Here is a 26,382-nt window from a genome sequence, read left to right on the forward strand (position 1 = left end):
TTTTGAATCAATGGATGAAAGTCAGCCAGCCACCTTCACCAAGACTTCTTGGCTCTTGTCATCCTTTACCACGGGCACCCTCTATTTCTGCTTCCTCTGCCCTCTCATCACAGCCCTTCATTTTCTTAACCTCCGTCTGTTAAGGCTTTGACTCTCCAGCTTCCCTGTAGCACAACCCACCCCAATCAAATTCCCCAAGAAAGCAATTTCTGAGCTCTCAGTTACAAGAGAAACTGTTTTCCCCCCTCCTTCCTACATCTTTTCATCTCTCTGTCCTTTCTTCCTCTCATTCCTCAGTTTCTATGGAAACCAGGTCTTGACGGCCTGGCTTCTTGTGACCAACTGTTATGACTCAACAGAAAGAGGCCCCCCTCCAAAAAAAACCCCTGGAGGGGCTGCCTCTGTGCCAACATGCACTGGATGTCAGAAGGAATGGATGAAGCCGTAGAGGCTACTTAACTCAAATGTCTAATACTACGCCCTCCATAGAGTTATACCTTGCTGCATGGTTGTTCCCTTGTTTATTACTTTGATGCAGTTTACAGATGGGAAAATGGGAAAAATTTACCCAAGGTCACCTACTGAGGGTCGAAAGCAATGAAACACTGGGAGACCTATGGGAAGACCCCTCACAGTTTTACATGCAAACAACAGTTGCTGGCCCAGGGGAGGGCTTGATTTGGTAAACAGATTTTCACTTGCATTTTGGACTCTGGATTTAACTGTCTTATGGGCACCTCCCTTTAGAAATGTATATGTAAAGCACAGAATGAACATTCAGGCAGCTTGTCTCATTCCATTCCAGCATCTCCATAGATAAACACACATGGTGCATTTTGATTCTATGCACATTTTCTCAGAAGAAAGTCCCATGATGCACAATAGGGCTCACTAGCTACAGCATGCATTTGCCCCCTCCTCTTGCAGATCCTCTGATCAGGGCCCTGGGCATCTGTCCCAAAGTTTGTCCCTGAGGGCCTCGCTGCTGCTGCCTCCCAAGTCCTGAGACCAAAATAACACAGGCACATCTTCTAGAGTGCTATCTAGGATTGCCAGCCTCCTAGTGGCGTCTGACAATCTCTTGGAATTACAACTGATTTCCACGTGACTGAGATGAGTTCCCTTGGAAAAAATGGCTGCTTTGTAGAGTGGACTCTATGGCATTGTATCCTACAAGGTTCCCTCCCCAAACCCTGCCCTCCTCAGGCTCCACTCTCAAATCTCCAGAAATTTCCCAACCCAGAGTTAGCAACCCTTGCTATGCATCCCACAAACAGTGGAGCCCCATCTACAGGATTTCAGCACTCAAAAGCAGCAGCGCCCTCCACAGCAAGGGTAGAAGACACAAACACAGGCTGTGTTACCTTGATGAGTTTCTTGAAAGTCTCAAAGATGAAGATGAGGGAGATGAGGAAGGAGAAGATTTCCTGGGTGTAGCGGGAGATATAGCGTACCAGGAAGCTGCCTTCAAATGCCACCACCAGCAGCACCAAGATTATGAGCCAAGCGCCGATCCAGACTCTGCCCACAATGTACTCCAGATCGATACTTTTACAAAACTGTTTTGATAAATTTGGGGGTGCGGGGGAGAAGAAAGGAGTGTGGAGCACACAAGAAACCCATGAGAAATTGGCAATTCTTTCCCTTCCCATCAGGTCACTTTCCCAAACCTCTCTCACTTGTGCTGGAACTAAGCAGCTCTCCAAACCACACTGAAATCTCTAGGCCTATTCTACCTTTAGAAGCAGGATCCCCAGGCTCATAATCAGAACAGAAGAATAAGGGATAATCGCTGTACTAATCTAAATACTACTACAATTTAATCAAAGTTCTCTTGTGAAATACAACTGTGTCTACATACTTCTTTGTGTAAATATATAAAATTGCCTTCTCGTCATATACCTACTCAAAAGCTGCTAATATTAACACAGCCAATTGAGATTCACAAAAATTGTATAAATCCAATTTCTTAAAGGCTTGCACAAGATAGGCAGTATATATAGCACTTCAATGAGCGGCTGTCTTCTGAACAAAACCACTCCCCCATAAACAGTCCAAGGGCGGGTGTCTGGCAATTCTAGACAGCTGTTTCACAATGGGTAGCCGGCTGATAGTAAATCTTGGTTCAGCCAAGATCTTCATCAGGTGTGTAGCCATATCCCAAACGAATCTCATATAATTGCACATAAACAGCATACCATCAGAAACCCATTTTCATTGAGCCTCCACATTCAAATGGTCTGAATACATAACACATTTCCAAAATACTTTTAAACACAAATTGTCATAGGCAGTCCTTCATCGAGTGATAATCACCTAGAAGTCTACGCATGCTCACAGAAGAGATGAGATGGGATTGTAATAGTCAAATAGCTCTGATTTGCAGACACTTAAATCTGCAGATTGGGGCCATTTACACCGAAGTAAGCTTTTTCTACAAACTTGGGGGCCCTCCCAGGCTTGCAGAAACATCCAAAAACTCTTTTAAAATGGAGTTTTAAAAGAAGGAGCTGTTATTTGCATATGTGTAGCAATAGCTCCTGTGTTGGAATGTGGCTGCTCCCAGGATCACTCCTGGTGAGCTGGGGGGAGCCACTGTTGCTATGGCAAAAATGGGGGCACCTGAGCCAGGGTGGAGGATATAATTCCATCATGATTCTTGCAGGTCACCTGCAATATTCTAATAGCCAAGTGTGGGCCCATCTGCAGGTACTTAAAACAGATAATTCTGCAAAGTAAGGGGACCGTGCAGGTTTGCAGAAAATTCTCAAATCCTAAAGACAATACATTGGGGGTTTAAATCCCACCCATGCACCCCGAAAACTAACCTTCTCCTCCATCAGTGAAGCTGCAGGTCAGCAGAGAGCCACCACCAGGTTGGTGCAGCTGCCTGCCTTGCTGCCATGTTTGGCATGGCAACCTGCACCAGAGACAGGTGTGCCCATTCTTCCCTGGAATGGGGGGGATGCTGCTGGACAGAGTGCTGGGGATGGGGAGGAGCTGTTTCAGCGAATAGCCATTGTGATAATGAATGAATGTTGATGACAGATTTATTGTATTGTATGTAAATTTCCCATATGTTGTTGTAATTTGATATACTTAATATTTTTTAAAGATGAGACTGTGTTCTGGATTGTCTAAATTGATGGATGTCCCTGTCTCACCTCATGGGGCTGTATCAGATGCCCTTTATAGTGTCAACAGAGGAATCAACCCATTATTCAACACGTGTGATTTCTAGCATGTCACCTACCGAATAAAAGGCTTCCTCAAAGACCAAGAGGGGCCCAGAGAAACCAACCACGAGCAGAGGCTGGGCCCCAAGCAAGGTGAAGAGCATGCCCTGAACTGCCGTAGACACCAGAAGCTCTGATACCCCCATCATGTTATGAGTCTTCTCACCTGGAAACAGCAGCAGGTATTAGGCATTCCTGTCTATAAAAAAACCTCCCCTAATACACAATTCAAGGCTAAACTAGACAGGGACTGCAATCCAATGGACAGAATGCTTCGTTAATAACATGGGACTTACTTTGAGTAGGCTTACTTAAGATGGCTTTTGTAATATCACAGGCTTCCCCATTCTGATGTAAAACTGAAAGGAGTATGCAAGGAAGGGGAGCTTAAGTTCTTGCCCTCCTGAATGCAACAGAGTTTAAATGCATCTCTCCAAACCCAGTTCTGATTCTTAAAACAAGCCCAGATGCGGAACAAAGTTCTTGGAGCAATGGAATTTGCTGAAAAAAGTTGGGGTGTGCCAACGACTGACTCTGAGGTGGAAATCTGGGGTTCACAGGCTCAGAAGTCCCCCCACCCCTGTCAACATTAGCTGTATTGAGCAAGCCCTACTGAGCATAGTAGACCTTATTTCTGAGTAAATATGCACAGAGAAAGGCAGATCAGGGACTTGAGACCTCTCCAGTCTTGAATGGGGTCACACTCCCCTGGAAAAGTCAGGTTCAAAGCCTTGAAGTGCTGCACAACACAGCAGCCCCCTAAGAAAGTCAGGTGGCTTCAGTGGTTTAGAATGCTTTTGCCCTGCTTCAGCTCTGCCTGTTCCTGGTTCCATCAGATTTAGCCACAATGATCCATGCCTTAGTTACATCTTGACTGGACTACTAAAATGTGCTGTATTTGGGGCTGCCCTTGAAGTAGTTTTTGGAAGCTGCAGCTAGTGCAGAATGCCGTGGCTTTCCTTTTTTTGTATGCTTCTTTCACTATTTCTTCCTTATATTTCTTTGCCCTTTCTATTGGGCTTTTAATTCTATTAATAAAATAAAAAAATTCTAAAAAACAAACAAACCAGGATGCTGTGGCTAGACTGTTGGTTGGGGCCAGCTACCAGGAACTTGTAACCCTGATATTATAGCAATTACACTGGCTACCGATCCATTCCCAAGCCCAATTCAAGGTGTTCGCTTTGTCCTTTAAAGCCCTACATGGATTGGGATTGGGGTATCTGAAGGATCATCTTCTCTCATATGTTTCTGCCTGCTTGGGAGTTAAAATCACAGGAAGGGGCCCTTTCTGACTGTCCTGTTGACCAAAGAACCTTGCCTGGTGGGTCTTTTCAGAGGGCCTTTTCAGTGGCAGGCCCACGATTACAGAATAACCTCCCCAATGAGGAGTGCCTGCCCCCCTCTTTCAGTCTTCAGAAGGAAGCTGAAGGCAGTTTTATTTAGAACTGTATTTGATTAGTTTGCTATTTACTGATGGTTTTAGATTGTGATTTTAAACTGAGGCTTTAAAATGTATTTTTATGTCTGTTGTGAGCCATGAGTGAAGTAAGATAGAAAAATGGTTAATACATGTTTTAAACAAGAAAAATAAAATCTGCGAAGAAAGACAAGCTCATTCATTCTGGATGTCACACGTGATGTATATGTCTAAAAAGAAGGCACGCATAAATTCAGGAGGGACGTGAAGTTTAGAGACTGAAATTATCCATCACCACAAATAAGAGGGAATTCTTTTCCTTGCCTCAACCCCCACACTTTTTGTCACTTTAAAAACATATAACTGGAAGTAGAAGGAATGAGTGTCCACACTACAAAAAAGAACCTCTCCTTCAAATCTGCTTCTGTCTCCTGCTTAAATTACTGAAGACGTCCAAAATTTTGTAAAGCAAGCAGATAAATGCATTCAAGGAAGAAAGGTCTCTTTCAAAACGCATATTACTGTTCTTGACATTTCATCCCTCTCTGCCACCTTGTCTCTGTGAGTTAAATCTCTGAATGGGGAAGGAACGAACCTCATCTGTATGCATATTCAGGAACAAAAACATCACCTAGGGCAGCAGCTTCCAACCTTTCCAGACTTCAAACTCACCATTAGCCCCCCAGCATGAGATTCAGTGAACTGCCAGCATGTGTCAGGAAGTCATGCTATATCATTGTTACATGACCGGAAGACAAGGAGCCAGAGTTTCTGAAACTGCCTATGATGAAAAGGAAACTTCTTCATCACTAAGGGTCACTCTACACATTACTTCTTTTATGAGTTCTCCATGGAGCCAACCTGTGCTCTGAGCAGTCACACAGCAGCTCTGGGGAATGGCTTCTATTAAAAAGGAGAGTTCAAATGGTCTAGAAAAGCTACCGCTGGGAGAAGGAGAGCTCCCGCCTTTCTCCCAAGCTTTTAAATTAAATTTTATTTATTTTATTTATTCAGTTTTTATTATCACTTCCATTAAGATCTCAAGAAGCAGTTTTTCCCCCTGTGCAAATACAGTGCAGGAGTGAGGGATCCCATTTCTGCTGCTGCACGTACATATAAAACCTCCACATGAAGTAGTAGAAATGGGGAAATGTCTCCCTTTCGCACTGTTTTTGCATGGGCGGGGGGACGGAATGCTTGGGGGAAAGCCTCCCCCAGCAGCAGATTTCTAAGACAATTTGCAATCTTGTTTTTTAATAGAAGCCATTCCCCAGAGCTGCTGTGTGACTGTGCAGATCATGGGTTGGCTCTGTGGAGAATTCTTAAAAGAACTAATGTGGAGAGTGACCCTAAGTGGCCTCAGCATCCTGCTGTTCTGTACAGGAGGTATGGCATCCTTATTCTCTACTTGTATGCAGAACATCCTTTGGAAAAGCATCCAAATATTTTGGCTGTACCTGGTGAGTATTTATGACCCTTCTAAAAAGCCCTAAGGCTGAAGACCACTGATTTAGCAGATAGCCTGCCATTTTCCACACTGCAATTGATGTGGGTCATTCGAAGTATAAAATATAAGTATGGGACAATGTTCTTTTTCTTGTACAACACTCTTTGAGTTTTAAATCTACTCCCAGGTTAGATTTAGGCTAATCAGTTCTTGAATGTCTACTGCCGAAAGCTACTGCGTAGTTGCACTCGGTGCCCTGCATAAGTTATCAAAATGCTAAACATTGTTCGAGTGACCAAACAAGCCTAGAGAAAAATACTCTGTTCCTTTAACAGAGGCTTCATGTATGGAAATGGGCAGCTAAAACCTGTCATGGCGTGGAAATAAATAACACCACCTGGTAAATACCATCCCATTAAACTTCTAGTAAAGGGACAGAATTTTTTTCTCTTGGCAGTTGGCAACCCTAATATTAAATAAGAATATGTTATAACATATTCTATAAATAAACACATAAGCAATAATGGCCTCTTTCACTTTCTGGTTGTTGTTTGTGTCCCCCAATCAGAAAACAACAAGACAGTCTTATTTCAGAGAGGTTTCCCCGTGGTTTGGAGGCTTAACTGCAGCAGTTTTTTCTCTTAGCTTCCTCACTTCCTTGTTTTTAATTTGTTGTATTTCCATGTTTTTCTCTCTCTCAAACTAACTCTGATCCAATCGGAGAACACAAAAAAATTACAAACCACAGAAAACAAATGGGAAATAAGAAAAACCACTGCAGTTCATAACCTAAACCATGGAAAATCTCTAGATTCTCTACTGCAAACTTTTATTCAGTTCTGCTTCTCCTCCCCACACCCATCCGGTTCAGCAGAAGGAGAAGGGTCCCAAGCTGTGTGTAATTCTGGTTTAACTCTAAACTTTCTGTACTTTGCAGTAAGTCTCATTCTGCCAAAGATCAACTTTGGTGACTATTGTAGCCCTGTCTCTCTTACCCAAAAGGCCTCCAAAGGTGATGGCAGGGGAAAGAGCAGCAAAATAAATAAAGATGACAGCTGCCAGGCACTGGGCATTGAGTGCATCCTTGAGGTCACTGAGATACTTGGGGTACCGCCGTTTTATGTCTCTCACCAGCCCCCCAAAAGGCTTGCCGGTCCTACGTAATGGGTCGTCGTCATCCTCTGGTTTGAGGGCCTCTGCTTTCAATTGTTGCTCTGCACAAGATAGAAGAACACAGGAAATGTGAGAATGCTGGAGTGAGGGAAGGATAGTTAGGAAAGCTGTAGTTACCGAAAGGGATTGCTGTAGGGAAGCCAGCCTCATTACACTCAGAGAAAATCTGCCATGTTGCATGGGGCTGAGTTCAAAATGGAGTAGGAATTGAGAAGCAGAGGTGGTTTGCTATCGCCTTCCTCTGCAGTCTTCCTTGGTGGTCCTCAATCCAAGTCCCAACCCTGCTTAGCTTCTGAGGTCTGATGAGACTGGGTTATAACATGCTGCCTTGCCTGCTTGCAAAGGCACATTTAACTGGAGTAATTGCAGTGTCTGGCCTTGTTTAATTTCAGAACCTGTAAGTTATGCCCAGGCTCAGCCCAGAACACATGAAATAATAGTAAACATGTGTGTTCTGCTGAGCATAGGCAGTGACTTTCTCTCAGAGTTAAGGGTTGTCATCAGGTCAAGAGAAAAATGCCCTGGCAAATAGAGGCATAATGTGCAAGGCCAATTTGGTGTAGTGGTTAAGAGCATTGGACTCTAATCTGGAGAACTGGGTTTGATTCCCCACTCCTCCGCTTCAAGACAGCTGGGTGACCTTGGGTCAGTCACAGGTCTTCTAAAGCTGTCTCAGTTCCACCCACCTCACAGGGTGTTTGTTGTTGTGGAGATACTTTGTAAACCACTCTGAGTGGACGTTAAATTGTCCTGAAGGGCAATAACTAAATTGAATGTTGTTGTTGTGGAAGAAAATAACAGCACCTGGTAAATAACACCCAATTAACCTTCTGTTAAAGGGACAGGACTTTTTTTTCTTCAGGAGGCAGTTGGCACAGTCCTGTTCGTGTTAAAAAGAAAATTCTGTGCCAAGATTAGTGAAACTGCAAGCTTGATATAAATTATTCAAACTAAACAAATATATTTGCTTATTTTGCACATCCTATCTTTTTAGTACATCACAGCAGGGCACTGAAGCTTCATCCACCATGGCTGCCAATACCTGCCCTGGCTCGTCCTTTTCCGAGGAGTCCTGAAATGAGGACAGGCCAAGGCATATTCTGACAGTTGTAACATTGTTAGAGCAAGTCCAGGAACTTCTTACAGGCATAACAAAATGCAGAGGTCAGTGACCTCAGCCATCACTCTAAATTCCTCAGCCAATAGCAGTCACAATGCTGAATTCCCTACCCAAGACCAATGTCTACAATTGCCTGGAATAATTGCAGCATCACAAAATATGCATTTTTATTATGCTTTATCTTACTCCTGGCTGAGCACAAGACATTCCTAAGCCTTTGGAATTAGACTTGAAGGTCAGGGCCAGGAGCAGTGGCTTCTAGGTTGGCCTCAGACCTGCCACCTCTCTTTTTTTCCAAAGTTTGCTATGGCAGCCTTTCTGTCCTTGAAGCCTGGTAGGAGCAGGCCAAACTTCTGGCAGAAGCTAAGCAATCCTCCCACGCTGAACCATACCTAGCTCCTTTAAGAGTTCTGGCTTCTTTTCCGATGGTAGGTATCTCTTCCGAAGAAGGTCCTTCTGTATTGGTAACAATGTTTTGAAGAGGTGTTCAGTTGCAATTTCACAAGGTGGAATGACAATGCAACAGTCCAGGAACTCCTCCACACCCTTCACCAGCTCTTGCCGTCCCTCAGCCAAGTAACAGTCACGGCGGAACACCTAGCCAGGACAGATAGCAAAGTTGTTTTAGGGGAGAGGCACCTTCTAGGGTGGATGTGCTCTTTGCTTGCAATTTTCAAGTGTTAATAGACCATGAAACTGATTTTTATCTATTTTCTGCCTTTCCCATTGAGACTTGAGGCAGTTTACATAGTGTAAGTCAATGCAATTGGTAGCATAAGATATCAATGTAGGATGAGGATTTCAATTTGAAACAAAGCAAAAAGTATTCAATGTGATAACATAAACAATGTAGTCTTAGCCACGATGTCTTAAATTGGGGGTCCCCAACATAAATGCCTGTGGACACCAGGGTGCTTGTGGACACCCTTCTTGGTGCCCACCAAGTGTTTTTAGAAAGCGGGTGGGGCCACGTGGGGGTCTTGACCAGTAAGGCTTTTGATTGGCCACTGGAGATCTGTTTAGTCGGACGGATTGAAATAACATTGTTTTAAAATCGAAAAGTCTGGATAATTGACATTGCAATTCCTGGAGATGCCAGAGTTGAAGAAAAAGAACAAGAAAAAATGATTAAATATAGAGATCTGGCAATAGAAACCACCCGACTATGGAAGAAGAATGCAACAGTAGTCCCCATTGTCATCAGGGCATTTGGAACCATCTCGAAAAACTTTGCAATTCATATGGAAAAACTGATAATACCTACAGAACTGCAAAAGACGGCGCTACTTGGAACAGCGTACATATTACACCGATATTTGATTGATAATTAGGTCTTCGGCGTAAACTTGTATCAGCTTAGTAAGGCCATTCAATAAAAACATGTGATCTCTGTTTATTGTTGATTGTGTTTCGGACAATTCGAATAATAATATAACAAAGGACAGAAAGAGATGGGAAACTGACTTACTCCCTTTCCTAAGAGCTTATAGAATCCTTGGAAAGAGAGTCTGTGTGTGTTGTAAATGTCCAAATCACCCCTTCTTCCATAATTCCTTGCAGGGTGCCAGCTTAGAGATAATATTACTGGCCTACCTTACAAGAGGGTTGTAAGACTCATGCCTGTCTCACCTCAGAAACCACAAGATGAACCCTACCCAATACCCACCTAGCCCACACATGATTGGGAATGGTACCCTGCCAATCCCTTCTTTGGTGCTTTCAAAGAAAGTGATTCTATGGCTCCCTTGGGCAAAATGAGACTAAGAAGAATTCAGCTTACCCTTTCAGACATCATGGTTGCGATGGCTCTTCCAATCTCATGATAGGTGGTATAGTGGGGATCGGGTCCCAAAACCACAAAAAGGAACCTGACAGGCACTGAGACCTCCAAGATGGGGTCCAGTTGCACAGCATCCTTCAAACGTACGAAAGCCAGAGTGGGGCGGTCCAGAAGAGTGGCACAGCCTGGAGGGAGGACGGATGAGGACGGGGCATCATTTAAGGGCCTTGGCACAAGGAGAGAGAGAGGAGGGGGGGAGATGCAGAGCATGGACAAGAAGAGGAGAGATGTGAGGAGAGGCAGAGGAGCAGCATGGGAAAGAGGGAAGAAAAAGGAAGATAGCAAAGTGAGCCCAGTTTGCAATTGAGTTTTAATAAGCCTGCTAGAAAAGTAGGTTACCAGCTGCCTGGAGAAAACAAATCCTCTCCCATTAATGAAGGCTTCATGGGATTTGCCAGTTGATATTATTCACCTCCAAGCCATGAAAAGCTTCAGCTGCCCATTTTCTCACATTAAGTCTGTATTAAAAGGACAGAACATTTTTCTCCAGGCCTGTTGGCAACGCTACAGAAAAGTCAAGCAGCATTTCTTCCAGGATCAAATAGGGCATCCTCTGTTTAAATGCCTGAGGTGGCAGGAGTCAGGAGAACGCCCCCCCCCCCCAATTAGCATGTTCCCAAACAGAAAGGAAGCATATCCTCTATTAGCCTGGGCCCAGCCACTGTATCAGAAGGCAGAGCAAGGTAACAGATTTGGGGCAATATTAAAAGGTCTCCAATTATGTGTTATTTGCTGCCAGAAGGGTAGCTGTGTCTGTTAAGACAAAAGTAAACTGGAGTCTTGTGGCACCTGGACACTAACAAGATTTTATTCCATCACAAGCTTGGTCTCTCTGGTTTACGGTTGCCAACCACAGGTTGGAAAATTCCTGGACGTTCGGCGTTGGACCCTGGGGAGGCTGAGGTTTGAGGAGGGGAAAGCTCTCAGTGGGGTCAAATGTCATAAAGTTCATCTACCAAATCAGGTATTTTCTCCAGTAGAATTCATCTCTGTAATCTGGAGATCTCAGGCTAGGGTGCCAGGTCCTCCCTAGCAACCGGTAACAGGTAGGGGAGTGATGGGTATTTACTTCTCTTCTCACTGTACATGCATATATGTCCATGGCCGTCAGCAATGTGACTTCTGGCATGATCTGGAAGTGATGGTGTCACATGAGGGCCATCAGCCCCAAACACAGCTTTTTTTGCTATATTTTGGGCCGACTGTTGAAGAATCAGCCTTTGTGCGACACTGTCGCTTCCAGGTCACACCAAAAATGTCAGGTCCATTTCACCAGCCTGCCTGATCAGCTGGTGATTGGCAGCTATAGGCAGGAATCATTGGGAGGTTGGCAACCTTGCAGCCAAGGGAGCTGGCTACCAATGTTCAGGGGTTGATGCCAGTCCCCTCCTGTGCCACTAACTAGGTTGGAGGCAAGCAACTGCAGAATGACAGGACTGTTCTGCCCTAAACAGATCCTTGGGTGGCTTGAATGAAGAACCAGCCCTGTCTCCAACCTGCAGTATTCATGGGACTCCATTAAGCATCACCGTAAGCCCCTATCTTTCCCCAGTTCCCTCATACCCTGCAATATGGCTACATAAACCACTCTCTCTTTTGGTTCCAAATTGCAATAGAGGTTTGCAAAAAACCTCTAATTTCTCTCTCCATGGAGTTATCAGTCCAGTCCTTTTTTAATTCTGTGCGATGGGTAATCATGTACTCCATATGGCCTTTGTATTTTCCCAAACTCACACACAGATTTGTAGAGGCCTCTGAGCAGGCCCAGAGGTGCTCTGTCTATACTCTACAAACAGGGCCTTCTCCCCACCCTGCCTGGAGCTTCATGGGATGAAGCTGCTTGTACCTTTCCACGTGTACCTTAATGTGAAAAGGTACAAGCAGAACTGAAACCTCCACAAAAAGGTTATTGTGTGGCATTGTCCCCTCCCATGTTGCCAACATATAGTTGCAAAAAGTCTTAAGATTTGGGCGTGGAGTCTTGGAGGGACAGAGTTTGGGGAGGGGAACAGAGCTCAGCAGGGATGGGATGCCACAAAGTCCACCCTCCAAAGCAGCCATTTATGCTTGTAGTCTGGAGATCAGTTGTAGTTCTGGGAGATCTCCAGGCCTCACCTGGAGGTTGGCAACCCTATCGCACAAAATGTCCATCTAGTGCAGTATCTTGTTTCTTGACTCTGGGAAGTCTACTGCCAAGACATAATAGCTACAACCCATCTTTATGGCTTATCATTAGCATATGGAATTCTAAATGTGATGATCTCGTTTAGCTATTACGTCTACTACCTATTGGTCTCATTCAAGGGTCTTTGCCAGCCCTAGCAACAGTGAACCTTGGACCACCTTCATGCAGTGGAGGTCTGTTGACATTGATTTGTGGCCTCTCTCCAGCCTTCCTGCAACGGGACTTTCACACATGGCAACATGCTTACCAACAAGGACCAACGTGGCTTCTGAATCAGGTGCGATCTTCTCTAAAAGCTGCTTCTTAAAACCATGACTTCCTGGCTGTTCCTGCAGCAATAACAGAAGGTTATCTCCCAAGTTAATTCCACAACTTGTGCTTTTATGTTAATTTCAGAATAGGGATTCCAAGAAATTATGCCTTTTAAAAATATTTATGAGATGGGAGGGTGGAGGGGAATGTTCCTTGTTGGTCTGCACTGAATTTGTGGGCGGTGATAGCACCTCACTGCTTCAGAGCTGGTCTGTGCACATATGATGTTTTCCAGGGCTTTGTTTTAGGAAAATCAGAAGCATCCTGTTCTATGTTGGGATTCGTGCCCCAACCTACATAAGCTCTAATGCAGCTGCAGCACATAACTTGTGAGCAACATCTCTGCATATTCCTCCACAGAACAGGTTACTGGCACGGGATTGGCACTCCAAATTTGTAGAGGCCTCTGAGCAGGCCCAGAGGTGCTCTGCCTATACTCTACAAACAAGGCCTTCTCCTCATCCTGCCTGGAGAAAAATGTCCAAAGGTCTCAGGGACGCACTCCAGGGTTTGAGACCCACTGATAAACGGACATTTCTCTCTATAGTTGATAACTAAAATAATTAAAACAATGCCACACTACAGGGCTTGGAAAATTCCAGGTGCTAGGTCACCATGGCATCTGAAAATTTAATTGCAGCTCCAAGTATTTTCAGAAATGATTTTATTGCAGTATCTCTCGCTGATACTCAGTAGAAGTACAAAACTATCCCACCAGGATCTATTATGTTGCATGATATAATTTATGTGCATGAAATTCTTGTCATTGCTTATGTTATTCATTGTTTATGTTATGTCATTGTTTACGTTAACGTGGCACAATTCAAAGCCTGTGCTACTGTATGTTAGAACCAGACTGGAGTGAAAGTTGCGCTTTGTCGAAGGTACAGAATAACCAGGGTGGATCCTATGACCATCTATTCAATGCTGCTTTACCTGCTCCGAGCTGGGGGAAAGGGCCTTCATCTCAATGGAGTGATGCTCTTTCAAAAGCGGCTGGGTTGTGTCTGCATCTTTGCTGTCGGTCTGTTGCAACTTTCCAGAAGAAAGGGTGCCTAGTGAAGCAGACTCGTCAGGGTGACTGCGTCAGTGTTTGGCAGGAGGGGGCAGAATATGGGATGAAGAAAGACACAAAAAGCAGGAGAGAAAAAAGATGTAATGGCTAAGACCTCAGATCAAGAATGCAGCTTGCAAGTAATTATCATTAATGAATTCTTCAGTGCCAGTTTAATTCACAGAATAATAAAAGCAAAGCTGTCAGAGAAATCTGAAGTCATTTGCGTGTATCTGAGGGTACCCCAAACTTTGTAGAGTGAAATTCCCCATCCCATCACAGCCCACTAAGTCTCCCCAAACTTTTGTTCTGGACAGAGGGGAGTAAATGATCTTATGGAACAGTATAGGAGGCAAAGAAGGAGGGAAGAATTAGTAGAAATTGCCACCCCCTCTTCTGAAAATGGATGCATGTCACCAGGGCTTTTTTTCTGGGAAAAGAAGTGGTGGAACTCAGTTGGTTGCCCTCGGAGAAAATGGTCACATGGCTGGTGGCCCCGCCCCCTGATCTCCAGACAGAGGGGAGTTTAGATTGCCTCTGTCTGGAGATCAGGGGGCGGGGCCACCAGCCATGTGACCACTTTCAAGAGGTTCCGGAACTCCGTTCCACCACGTTCCCGCTGAAAAAAAGCCCTGCATGTCACTGTTCACTATGGATGCCCACACAGCTTTCAGAGAAACTGGGTTCATTTCAAAATTTTCTCTCATCACTAAGGGTGACATCCCCCCCCCTTAATATTCTCCATCTAGCAATAAAAATAACCAAAACTTTTCTTAAATGACTGAAAATACGTACATTTCTGATATCTTTACATTTTCTTGATGGTTAACTACTGAACGATTCCCCAGTTATCTTTTTTCCTTGAATAATACTGAAGTTATTTTTAACAGGTCTTATTGTGGTTCTTTTTTTAGCAAAGCATGTGCACTTCTGAAGGGAGCACATTCTGCCTCCCACTTCTCTGTCACATTTTCTAGCTTTTGCTTGATACAAGGATGAGTCTGCCCTATACCCTTATATAAATTGACTGATGGCTACCACATTCAGCCAAAACATGTAGGCCCCTTCCATAAGATTTCCCAAGTCAGTTCAGGCCCGGTGCTACACATTCTCTCGGACAGCTCAACAAAGCAAGCCAGGGCATTGGCTGCTTCCACACATGTTGGATAATTCACTTTCAATACTCTTTAGTGAACATTTGGAACTGCTTTTCCATGTGTGGAACAAAAAAAATCCACTTCCAAAGGATTGCTAAAGTGCATTGAAAGTGCATTATTCAATGTGTGTGGAAATGGCCTTTATCAATCCTAAATTGCCTGGCCCGACTTTCCTCATCTTGCTTCATATCCTTTCCTCTTTCCCTGTTCCTCATCCTCCTACTGAATTCCTTCCTGTATGCAATCCCCACCTAGCTTGATGTGTGCAGTTTGTATGACCCAGCACAGATTTGAGATGGCTTCCAGTCCCCAGATGTCCAACTGGAGACACATCAGATTATTAGATTGGTACCTGACACCGATACCTGTGTTGAAGTAGGAGGGTTCTTAAAACAGCCTCTCGGTCTTGTGGTTTGAGCTGCCCTTCATCAATCATGCGGTCCAACATCTGATTGGCAATTCCAGCTAGACTCCTCTCTGGTAGATCTAGAAGAACAGTTCCTAGAAGGGCAAGAAGAAAGCAGCATCTGGGATGAACATCTGGCAACCCAGAGGAGCCACCTACTAGCATTTACAGTGTGTAAAGGAAAGTTGTTAGGAGCTTTTCCAGGTAAACTTGGGTGTGGTTTGTTTTGTATGTATAATAAACACAGTTGTTACACTTTTCTTGCAGAGGAGCCAGAAACTGTTTGTTTTTGTTTGTTTGTGTCATTTATAGTCTGCCTTTCTCACTGAGACTTAAGGAGGATTACATAGTGTGAGATTAGTACAATCAATACCAAGGACATTTCCATACAGTATTTAGGACATTTGAGGCTGTTTGTGCTACAGTATAGGTTGGAAACTATGGATTTTTCCCAACTAGGCTCACCTACAGTCACCTGTTTAAAAAATCGTCATTCTCATAAACTTTTTCTAGAGAAATGGTGCCGGGGGTAGGAGGGGTGGGGCAGGAAAACACCTTCAAACTGATTCGAAGGAAGGCCAACATAGTAATAAAACTCTATCATCATGTAACAAATACAAAAATATACATGTTGTATTCACGAGAATTAACTTTTTTCCAGCCATTTGCCCAGGGGAAGAAGTGTATTTTGCCACCAAGATTGACCTCCTACTCCCCTCAAGCAAATATCTATGATTTTACATAAGAAAATTGTTTTGTATGAGGGCTAGATATGGCCAGTGGAATGGCAGTTGGCCCTCCCTTGTTCAGACAATAAAAATATAAGCATCCACCAGTCACAGTTCATTTAGTCTTCCTCCATACCTTTTCATATTATCCCTTTGGTTTCAGATCAAAGTGCCATGTATGTACCTGGTGCCCTGACCTGGATAGCTCAGGTGAGCCTGATCTCATCAGATATCAGAAGCTAAGCAGAGTCAGCCTTGGTTAGTAATTGGATGGGAGACCCCGAAGAAGACCAGGGTTGCAGGGGCAGGCAGTGGCCCACCACCTCTGTTAGTCTCTTGTCATGTAAACTCCACCAGAGGTCGCCATAACTCTGACTTGAGGGCTTGTTCCACCACCATGTGCCTGGTACCTTCTAACTAAGTGTACATTAGCAACAGAGGAAGATTAATAGCTCACTAGTAATCTTAGGGGAAAATACTGAAAGTCTACAGGCTGCCAAGGACAATCTGGATTTTAAATAAAATTTGAATCACAGAGATTTGAGTCTGGTGTGAAAGTAACCTTGGTAAGGAGAATTAGCGTGGGACTTGTGCAAGATGAGGGTTTGGACAATGAAAGTTCCAAAGGGCAGGAAGCATTCTTGCTACTCCTATAAAAATTATTGTCTGTGCATGATACCTTGATGTTGAAGCAAGATACAAAAAGCTCACAATCCTTTATGCACCTTTGGTAAAAGCCCTACGCACTTCCATAAGGCTTTGGAAATTCAGGTATGAGAGGTGAGGCCTCCCCCAGTGCCCCATCTCTTCAAAGTCCTCTTCCAGCTTGATCCAGTGAGAAGCTTCCATCCAGCGCAGTTCACTATTCTTGTCCATGACCAGTTCATGAAGTTCCACATATGCCTGGGGAGGTAGCAAAGGCCTATTAGCATAGGTGACACGTAAGGGTTTCATTTGGCTTTGACAAACAGGTATGAATCTGAACAGTCAAATCTGCTCCCAGCATGGAGAGGTGATGGGGTAGCATCGCCTGTTGAATTCCTGCCTGCTGTGCCACTGTTAAAAACCCTGGCAGGAAGAAAAGCAGCAAAGGAGGTTGCCTCTGAAGAGGGAACCACCAATACTGCAACCTGGGATGTGCAAAGGATGCAGAAGGTATCCCTACTCGTGTGTGTATCTTCTGCGGGAAAACATCCGGCACCAAGGGAGCCCAAATTCTATGCCAAACAGGTTGACTTTGCCTAAGTTCTTATAGCTGTGAAGCGAGCATGGACAGAAATGTTGGGGTGGGAATCATGGTGTCAGCTGACATGTTGCTCCTTCCTCTTAACAATCAAATGGCAAGGGCAGATGAATACAAAATGGATGTTTCATGCCATCATCAATACATGAAGTTAGAATGGCCAGATCCTGGGCATTAATGGTGGTGGCCCTGCCTGGAACAACAGAACATTCAGAGTGCACTTCCTATAGCGTACGTAGAACCATCTTTTAAAAGAAAACATTGGGTGAGCCGGTGGAAGAGGAAGGGGGAAGCTGGGGTTTTTGAGCTTTTATTGCTTTGAGGTTTTATTTGTGTTTATGATATTTTATTCAGTTTCACAGATTTTTAAAGTAAGTGTTGCAAAGTGCTTCAAGCTTCCAAGAAATGTTTTAAATAAACTGAATAAAATAAGAATCATGCAGTAGCTGTGTAAAAGCTCACTTTGGTGACAACTACAACCACATACAGAGGAAATTTGTTCCCAGCTCCCAACTAAACAAAGCATTGTAACTCTGGAAGAGATGCAAACCATGCATTGTCAGGTGGTCTGTGCATGGTGGGCAGATGGGTATCTGCCAGTTCTGCTAACTCTTTTTGCAGACTCATTGGATCCAACCAAGTCAAACTCAAACCTCTCCAGGCTTTGGTAACTTACCTCATGAGCCTTCAAGTGGGAGGTGGATACTTGGGCAGCTCCCACACTCCTTGGTGCCTGCAGCACCTCCTCCTCTGAGGAACCGCCTGCCAAGAAGAAAAAGGAGTCCATATGAGTTCATTACTGTAGTGTCGTCCCACTTTCCTCCAAGGAACAAAATGCAACAAGTTTGAGGTAATCTTATCATCTGCACACAACAACCCTGTGAGTTAGGCTTTGTGGAGAGAGTGGCTTGTCAAAGTTCACCCAGGGAGTGTTGTTATCTGAGGGCCAAGCTACAAGTGACGAATGACACAGGTTGGACACTTGTCAGCTTCCCTCAAGTTTTGACGAGAAATGTAGGCATCCTGGTCTTGCAGCTTAGCTCTCTTACTGCTGTCCAATTGACTTTTCAACCGTCACTTGTCCAACATTCTGCCAAGCTGCCTACATTTCCCATCAAAACTTGAGGGAAGCTGACAAGTGTCCAACCTGTGTCATTCATCACTTGTAGTTTGGCCCTGAGTGAGGGATCTGAATTCAGTTTCTCTCCCTGTAAATTCAGCAGTACATTGATGGTTAATCAACACGGTAGTATTCTGGACTCTGTTCCTCTTCTGTTGGCCCAGATATGCCTCAAGTGCATGGCAAAAGTTTTCTCTGTGTATATCCTTGTTGTGTGAGATATGTTCTTTGCAATTTCACTGCCAGACACAGACGGTGCCATCCACTTTTACTCAATCATCCTTTTTCTAAAGGGCTTGCAAGTTGTCCCGGGGGGGGGGGGTGGAGAAACAAGTAGTCACTATAACTCATTTACGTCCGTTTCAAATTTCTGCAGCCCATACCCTATTGTAATTGTTCACTGAATATTCTCACTATTGATGATACTGTATTTGTTCACTGAACATCCTAGTGGTTGATCTTATTGACTTGCACTGTGTAATCTGCCTTGGGTCTCAGTGAGAAAGATGGACTATAAATAAATAAAATAAATAAAAAAATAAAAACTTCCCAAGCTGAAGAATTCCAGAGGCACCATGTTGTTTGGAGAAAATATATTGAATTCCTGCCCCAGGTTTCTGGGTCAATGTGATCAGGAGGGACAACAGGAATTGCCCTTTTCCATGTAATTTTATGGATGCAGAAAACACCTAGTGACCTAGACTCTGCTGACACTGTTCTATGCTGCTACCTTAAAACGCTGACAGTTTCTATTTCATATGTTTAATTTGCTTCAAACTACATGGAAGAATAGGAACTGTACGGGCCCCTTCTTCTATGCAGCCTTTACAGGGTAAATAATGTAATAAATCTAAGAGGTTCCCAAATTCTGCTATCTCTGAAATAGTAGAGTTTGGTCTGGGGAAGGTTGTCACGATAATGGGATAAGGACTCAGGGGCGGGGGAATGACCTAGTGCTGTGCAGAATGTCCCAAGTTCAAAGAACATGAGCAACAGAATCATAATAACAGCACTTCACATTGTCTTAGAGCACCCATATAGTGCTCAAAGCATTTCATATCAGTAATCCTTGCAACACCCTGCAAGCCTAAGGAAGTTTTAGGTGGGTAGCCATGTTGGTCTGCAGTAGAACAGCAGGATTTGACTCTAGTGGGTAGCACTTTAAAGTCTCTCTACACAAGACATCTTACATGGGGATGCTCAAGTGACTTACTTTCTGCGTGGTCTTATATTCAAGTGTACTCTGTCTCCCTAGCGGAGCATGTGTACCCACAATGGGAGAACAAGTATAAGATCTTTCACTTGATCCTACTCGTGTAAGATGTCTTGTGTAGAGAGACTGTTAGAGACCAAGAAGAGTTTCAGGGAGGCACCAGGTAACTCTTGAAAGCTGACACTCTGAAAATCTTGTTTAAGGTGCTACCGGATGCAAATCCTGCAAATCAGAAAGCCATGCAACAGGTTTGTGAGCGAGGAGGTATTTGTGCTGCAGAGTTCATGATTTGCAGCTCCTCTTCGCCTCTGAACTTTACAGCCCTCTTTCATTTCAGATGTGGGCAAGCATCTTAGTTTTGTAAAGGGCACTTAATGACTTGAATCTCTAAAAACTAGGGCAGCTTTAAAAATCCATCTCTTAGAATAAGCACAAGGTCAGCTAGCATTTCTTCTCATTACCATTGCATTTTAACAGATAAAAGATTATATTTCTGTATACTTCTCCATTAGTTTGCTCAGTCAGCACTTCAGCTATATCCACCCCCAGCTTGCCCCTTTCTTACTGCGCACCTGTGCCTTACAACTTTTCATTGGCAAACCTCATTTAAAGCTCCCTGCTCCCCTACAGATCAGTCCACACAGTCACCAGACACGTTCTGTGCCTTCAATAAATTCTGCTCACCGAGTTATTGTAAGGGAAATTATATCAGAGTGCAAGTCTATCTCTTCCTGCTCCAACTCAGAGTTCTTTTTCATTTAAGGGATTTCCACAAATCTCAGGGAAGTGTATTGTTAAAATAAGACATAGCCCATTAGAAGTCTGATTTTGAGGTTCAAACTGCTAACAACAAAAGACATGTTGATGTTTCATCTGGAAATAAAATCTTCCCATGGCACTCAGAGTTACCTTTACCAAATTTATTTCTTGCTTCTCTCTGGAGCTGCACTGCACTCTGTGGCATGGGATATTTGTGACAAACGTCCCAGTTGTGCTTAAGCACCACAGCAATTTGGAGGCACCCTCCAAAATGTAACCCCACTTTCAATGTATGCCGCAGTCCAGCTCTGTAGCTCTCTTCCCTGGCAGAAGCACAGACGGAAGCCCCCATCCCACCCTCAGCAGGTGCAGAGAGCGCACACGAAGATCAGCTCCCAGAAAACAGCACATCTAGACGGACTTGTGGCCTGAAGCTTCTTACGCTAGAAATTCCAGGAACGACAGACAGTTCCCCCTGTTCCAGACTCTGGAAAATTGTTGGCTACCCTTCACACACAGCCTTGCACTCTTTTTCAGTTGTACATTCTTTTTTTTAAAGTTTGAAATCCCGTCTACATTCCTCTGTGACTCTAATGAAGACGCCATCTGTTGTTGCGCTCTGCCCCACGCCCCACTTACCCTGAAAGCAGGCAAGGTCCTGGATCCAACATCCACAGCAAAACAGCTCATGGGGTTTGGGCTCTATAAACCCCCCTTTGGCAGAGAGAACAGTACACCATGACCCCACCCTCACATTCCTGTCATAAGTGGTTTTTGTGTTCATGGTAAATTCAAAAGCACTCTAAACTGTGCTGACAGTAAATATAAGGCCCTTGGGCTCCTATCTTAGGGAGGGGGCCAACCCCTTAGGCTTCCAGGTAATTAACTTTAGGTGGGAAGGGTTGGTGACTTACCAAGGACTCACATCTCAGGTTAACTGTTAAGACCAAGGCTGGTGTATTTATTGTATTTGAACAGAGCTCCAGGCAAATAGTGGGCTCTTGCAATGCCTGTAATTATTTGGATCAATATCAGCAAGTATGACCCTTTAGCTTCCCACATTTGACTTCTTTGAAACTCCCATAGCTCACAGTGGTACAGATTACCTTTATCTGCACATTGCTGGTTTTTCAAGATGCAGGCAATTTTTAAAATGCGGGTTTTTCAGGCAGATTTTTGCTTCAGATATTTGCTCCTGCTCGCAAGAGGAGCCAGAAGCACAGAAGATAACAAGATTAGTGGAGGATAAGGTAAGAAGCTGAGGAAGGAAGGTATGCTCCATGATTTTGGAGGGAATATCAACAAACGGGACATGATTTGGGGGGCGATGTTTGGGGACTGTATTCTCAAATCATGTCCTATTTGTTGATGTGTAAATTGCCTCATGGGTTTTATTACATTTGACAGACAATCCTATGCACAGTTACTCTAGTATAAACTCTCTGATTTAAACAGGATGGAGGCTGGAGCAATTCTACATAGGATTGCACTGTAAATCATAGAGATGGCACAGTTCTGAAATTTTACTGTTGAAAGCAAAGAAATCTGTTACAAAAGCAGAGTTTATTAAACAGCCAAGTCTCATCATTATTTCTCTGTTAAAGCAAGTTAAGGCAGGTCTGAAATGTTGCAGTCAACAATAAATGAAATAAATAAGACATCTCAGAAACCTGGGAACAGCAGTGTCAGAAGAGAACTGAGCAGCATTTCCCGTAGTCAGGGGGCAAAGCTATAAGGTTTGTTGAAGCAAGCAAATTTGTAGTGAAGGAGCTAAATCAAAGCAGGGTGGTCGGAAACTAATCACAGGTAGTCTAATTTGTTTTGAAGTGATTTATCTGTATTAAATATTAATTAATTAAAATCTAATTTAACATTTAAATTATAAATGTCCCATGATTGTCAGCCCAGTGGCTTTGCATTCCTTGGTAAAGAACACCAGAAGGTGGGAGAACTCTCAGTTCTTACTGAGCAACTGGACAGAACATCTTTTCGCTTTACAATACTTAACAATTTTAAATAAAAGCTGAGCTTTTAGGGAATGTCCTCAGAAGCCACCTTCCCTCTGTTCACTCTGTGGCTACAGCTGTGACTTCATTGCTCTGTGTGGCTCTTTTCCTCTTCTGTGACTTACAGAGGCAGGATAAATTATTCAAAGCAAAAAACTATGTTACACTTTTACAGTGCAATCCTAAGCAGAATTACTCCATTCTAAGCCCATTGATTTCAATGGGCTTAGACTGGAGTAACTCTTCTTAGGATTGCACTGTTACTCAATTACTTCAGAATCCAGCTTTTTTTTAGCACAGAAACAATTATCTTGGGGGCCAAATTATATGTCTATGTATGTAAAGTGAAGAGCCCCTCCCTCCTTCATCCTCCTCTATGCCACACATGACTAAAAAAGGGGATAGTGTCACAAAGCTACACAGGCAAGAAACAAGACAGAAACATAAGATTTCATAATAAAGAGATCTTTGTCCCAGTTGGGCCCCTCCTCAAACCCTTCACCGATTTCCTGCCTCCTTCCACATCCAATGGAATCCTTTTGCTCTTATCTTCAAAGGCCTGCCCCAACCTGCTTGCCTGCCCCAACCTGCTTGCCTGCCCTTATCTCCTACTATACATCCCTATATCCATGGTCTTCCACCCTCCGACCCTCCTCTCTCTTGCTCCCTTGAAACGACTTGTGGAACTCCTTCCTGCACGGTGCCATCTATCTCTCTTCAAATTTACCTGTTCTGTGCAGCCTTTACTTCACACACCCCCTTAGTCCTTACACTAAATGGAAACCTAACTTTGTGTATCTGTTATGGTTGCCAGCTTAAGGTCACCTAAGAAACTTTCACAACTGAGCAGGGATTTGAACTCAGGTTTCCCCAGTCCTAGTCCAGCACTTTCACCACATCACCCCCACTGTGTGTCCATATTTGCTCCTATCTAATCTTTTACCCATAATTGCCCCCATCCTCCCTCTGTTGTCTCTTACTGACAAACATTTCTGGAAAAAAACTAAATTGGCTCATATTTATCTATGAACACCGACAGTGCCACAGAGGAGTCATAGGGTTTCTTTCACTGAAGTGACTTTCTATAGGCAGTTGTATGAAATGACCCTTCACAACTCCATCTTCCTCTCCCTCACTTTCCTTTCACACCAATTACATAAAAGAACAGCTTTTAACCGGTGTTGGGCAGAAAAAGTTCAGCTCCAAGCGGCTTGTGTCTTCACTTCAAACAAAAGCTTTATTTATTATCAATAACATACAGTTCAAGGAGACGCTGAAAACAAACAGCTTCATTCATGACAGATTGCCTGATAAGGGAAGCTGCTTGGAAAGCTTTCAGTGATCAAGAACTAAAGTGGCTGCCACGAAACGTGGGCCAGCTTCCACAGGGTGAGAGACAGAAACTGATGCCTCAGCCACTGTCAGAAAGTGCGCCCTGCAGTTTTGCTATGTGCAGCGTGCCTGTGTCTTCACTGAGTGCCTAAGCATAATCGCCTCTTGGATTTTGACCTTGGCTAGAGCATCTATTGAACAAGGATTGCCTCTGGGTTGGTCTCATGCTGTGTTTGTTTCCCAAGGCACAGTACCTAGAGATACGGGTATTTCCCAATCATAATAGGAAAATGTACGATTTGATAGAAGCTGCAGAATTCAGAATTCTGAGGGCTAAAACAAATGTGAGGTGGGAGACAGTAACTCCTGACTCTACTTCAAAGCGATGAGGGAACCCTCCTTATTTGATAAGAAGATCAGCATGGAGTGTGGAGTGGGGTAGTACTTTTCAGCTGCACCCTTTCCCTGGTCTATCCATTCCCCCTTCAAAACTGGTGGAAAATACAGACATCTCCAGAGCTTCTTTGAAGAAAAAGTAACTAGTAGTGTCATCTTAAGAAGAGTTACACCCTTCTAAACCCATTGACTTCAATGGATTGCAGTGCAGAAGACACAGTCACAGGACATTCACATCATGTGTTCAAGCTGCATTTTCCTGCCAAACAGATATAAGGAAGCTATAATAGAAATTTTTAAACAATGAAAACCAGTCTTGGGTAGCTGTGATTTTGCAGATTGAATGGGGGAAAGAGAATGTTTAAGCTTTTTCTACCAACCAATTTTGCTCTCCAAATTACCCCTGCTCAGTTCCAAACTGATTTTCTACATGTGGGATTCCAGATGGGTGAGTTTTATACTTTTGAAATGCTGTGGGATCAAAAGCAATCGGGTGAAGGTTAATTTGCAGCAGAGAAATGCCAGTCAAGGAAAGGTCTGTAACCCTCCCTTCCACTCCCCTCCTCAAATCTGTACCCTCTTTCTTAAATGTGTGCAAGGTAAGTTTGCTTCTCATGTTTAAAAATGCAGATTTCTAGCCCATATGGCCGGAATGATAGGTTTGAGAGCATATTAGAAATCCTGATGAAGGCTGCAGTCCTAAAACACGTTCCTGGGAGTAAATCCCATTGAATAAAATGGGTCTTACTTCTAAGCAGATCTGCTTAGGATTGCTCTCAAAGCTGAAGAAGAGAACTGATCCAGATTCCTGGGAACACTAACTCTGTGCACCCCCCATGAATGAATGATTCATACAATCATTCATACATTCAACTGTATGAATGATTCATACAGTTTGCAGAATTTTTAGCAAAGCATTTGAACTACCTTAGAGCAAAATTCTGACCAGTTTAATACACTCTTTCATATATTCTGTTAGGTTTGTTGCCTTCTCATTTCTTTACCTACAACTTACAAATGGTTAATTTCTGAAGATACCACAATAATAAAATTAAGTAAAATGTTTACAAATATTTATCCTATGACAATCAGGCTATTGTTTGACCTTGGTTGCCAACTCCAGGTTGGGAAATTCCTGGATATTTGGGAGTGAAGTTAAGGAATAATGGGGTTTGGGGAAAGGAAGGACCTCAGCAAGTTATAATGCCGTAGAGTCCACCCTTCAAAGCAGCCATTTTCTCCAGGAGAACTGATTTCTGTCAGATGGAGATCAGTTGCAGTTTCGGGAGATTCCCAGATCCATGGGAGGTTGGCAAACCTAATTTTATCCCAATGTGGATGAGAAGCAGAATAGCTTGCTAAAGGCCACTTAAATGAGTTATAGCAGAGGGAAGATTTGAACCAGGAGTATCTTGATTCATAACTCAGACGCCACATAACTTTCCTAGACCACTGTTATGCTCAGGATGCCCCCACATGCACTCACTTGGTCTAATGTCCTTGCTCCTCTGATAGAGTCCTGTTTTCCCTGGGGGCACCCTCTCCAGCATCCTTCTCCTCTTACTCAGGTCATATGTTCCCCGGTGCCCAGGCGATAAAGAACGGCGGATAGATACCCACTGTGGCAAGTGGTGACCTGGTATATTGAAAGTTCAGGGATGAGAAGGAGTTGTGGGTGGGTGGGAGGACCCCTAGAGTTTTCAGCACCCTGAACTGGAACTAGGTGTACTGGATTGGATCCAGACTAAATTTTCCAGTGGCAGAATAGATGTGCCCCCTTCCTCTGCAGCCCACTGATCTCCATGAAATACTTCTCCAAGGAAAGCGAATCTAAGAAATGACTGGAGATGGGAGGTCTTCAGTGGGAAAGGAAAATGGCTACAAACTGCCAATTCAGTCTGGATCCAACCCATTGCAGTGGCTAGATCCTGCAATATTTTCAAATTGGCATATAACTTCTTAGTTTCAAAAACAGTGGGTCAGATCCTATGGACTGGATCCACTAGCAGAGGAAGCCTTCCCCTGACATGAAATGATCAGGGAACCCAAACAGTTATTCCATCAAGTTTTCAAGCAGTTTAGAATATTTTGGCAACAACATTGCATAGACCATTCTGGAGGTCCAGTATTGGGATACAAACTCTCTTTGAGTGGGCTGGAGCAGTTTCTAACCTACCAGTTAACCATTCTGTAACTGCTCCTGTGCAGAAGTCCTCCAGCCTCTCTCTGACTTTT

At 43.7% G+C, this 26,382-nt stretch overlaps 1 protein-coding gene across 2 annotated transcripts in view; it reads right to left on the reverse strand.

The window, feature by feature from the left end:
- SLC4A1 (solute carrier family 4 member 1 (Diego blood group)) overlaps nucleotides 1–26,382 on the reverse strand; it is a 57,197-nt gene that overhangs the window by 18,515 nt on the left and 12,300 nt on the right. For both annotated transcript variants that reach the window (XM_054992298.1, XM_054992297.1), the window contains exons 4-13: nucleotides 17,998–18,083; nucleotides 16,804–16,981; nucleotides 15,310–15,445; nucleotides 13,670–13,814; nucleotides 12,669–12,750; nucleotides 10,177–10,361; nucleotides 8,789–8,993; nucleotides 7,099–7,317; nucleotides 3,254–3,402; nucleotides 1,365–1,559 (exon numbers count right to left, since the gene is read on the reverse strand). In XM_054992298.1, coding sequence (XP_054848273.1) covers nucleotides 1,365–1,559; nucleotides 3,254–3,402; nucleotides 7,099–7,317; nucleotides 8,789–8,993; nucleotides 10,177–10,361; nucleotides 12,669–12,750; nucleotides 13,670–13,814; nucleotides 15,310–15,445; nucleotides 16,804–16,981; nucleotides 17,998–18,083 — 1,580 coding nt within the window. The remainder of the gene's footprint in view (nucleotides 1–1,364; nucleotides 1,560–3,253; nucleotides 3,403–7,098; nucleotides 7,318–8,788; nucleotides 8,994–10,176; nucleotides 10,362–12,668; nucleotides 12,751–13,669; nucleotides 13,815–15,309; nucleotides 15,446–16,803; nucleotides 16,982–17,997; nucleotides 18,084–26,382) is intronic.

This window comes from Eublepharis macularius, chromosome 12 (assembly GCF_028583425.1).
Source record: "Eublepharis macularius isolate TG4126 chromosome 12, MPM_Emac_v1.0, whole genome shotgun sequence".
NCBI classification, from domain to species: domain Eukaryota; kingdom Metazoa; phylum Chordata; class Lepidosauria; order Squamata; family Eublepharidae; genus Eublepharis; species Eublepharis macularius.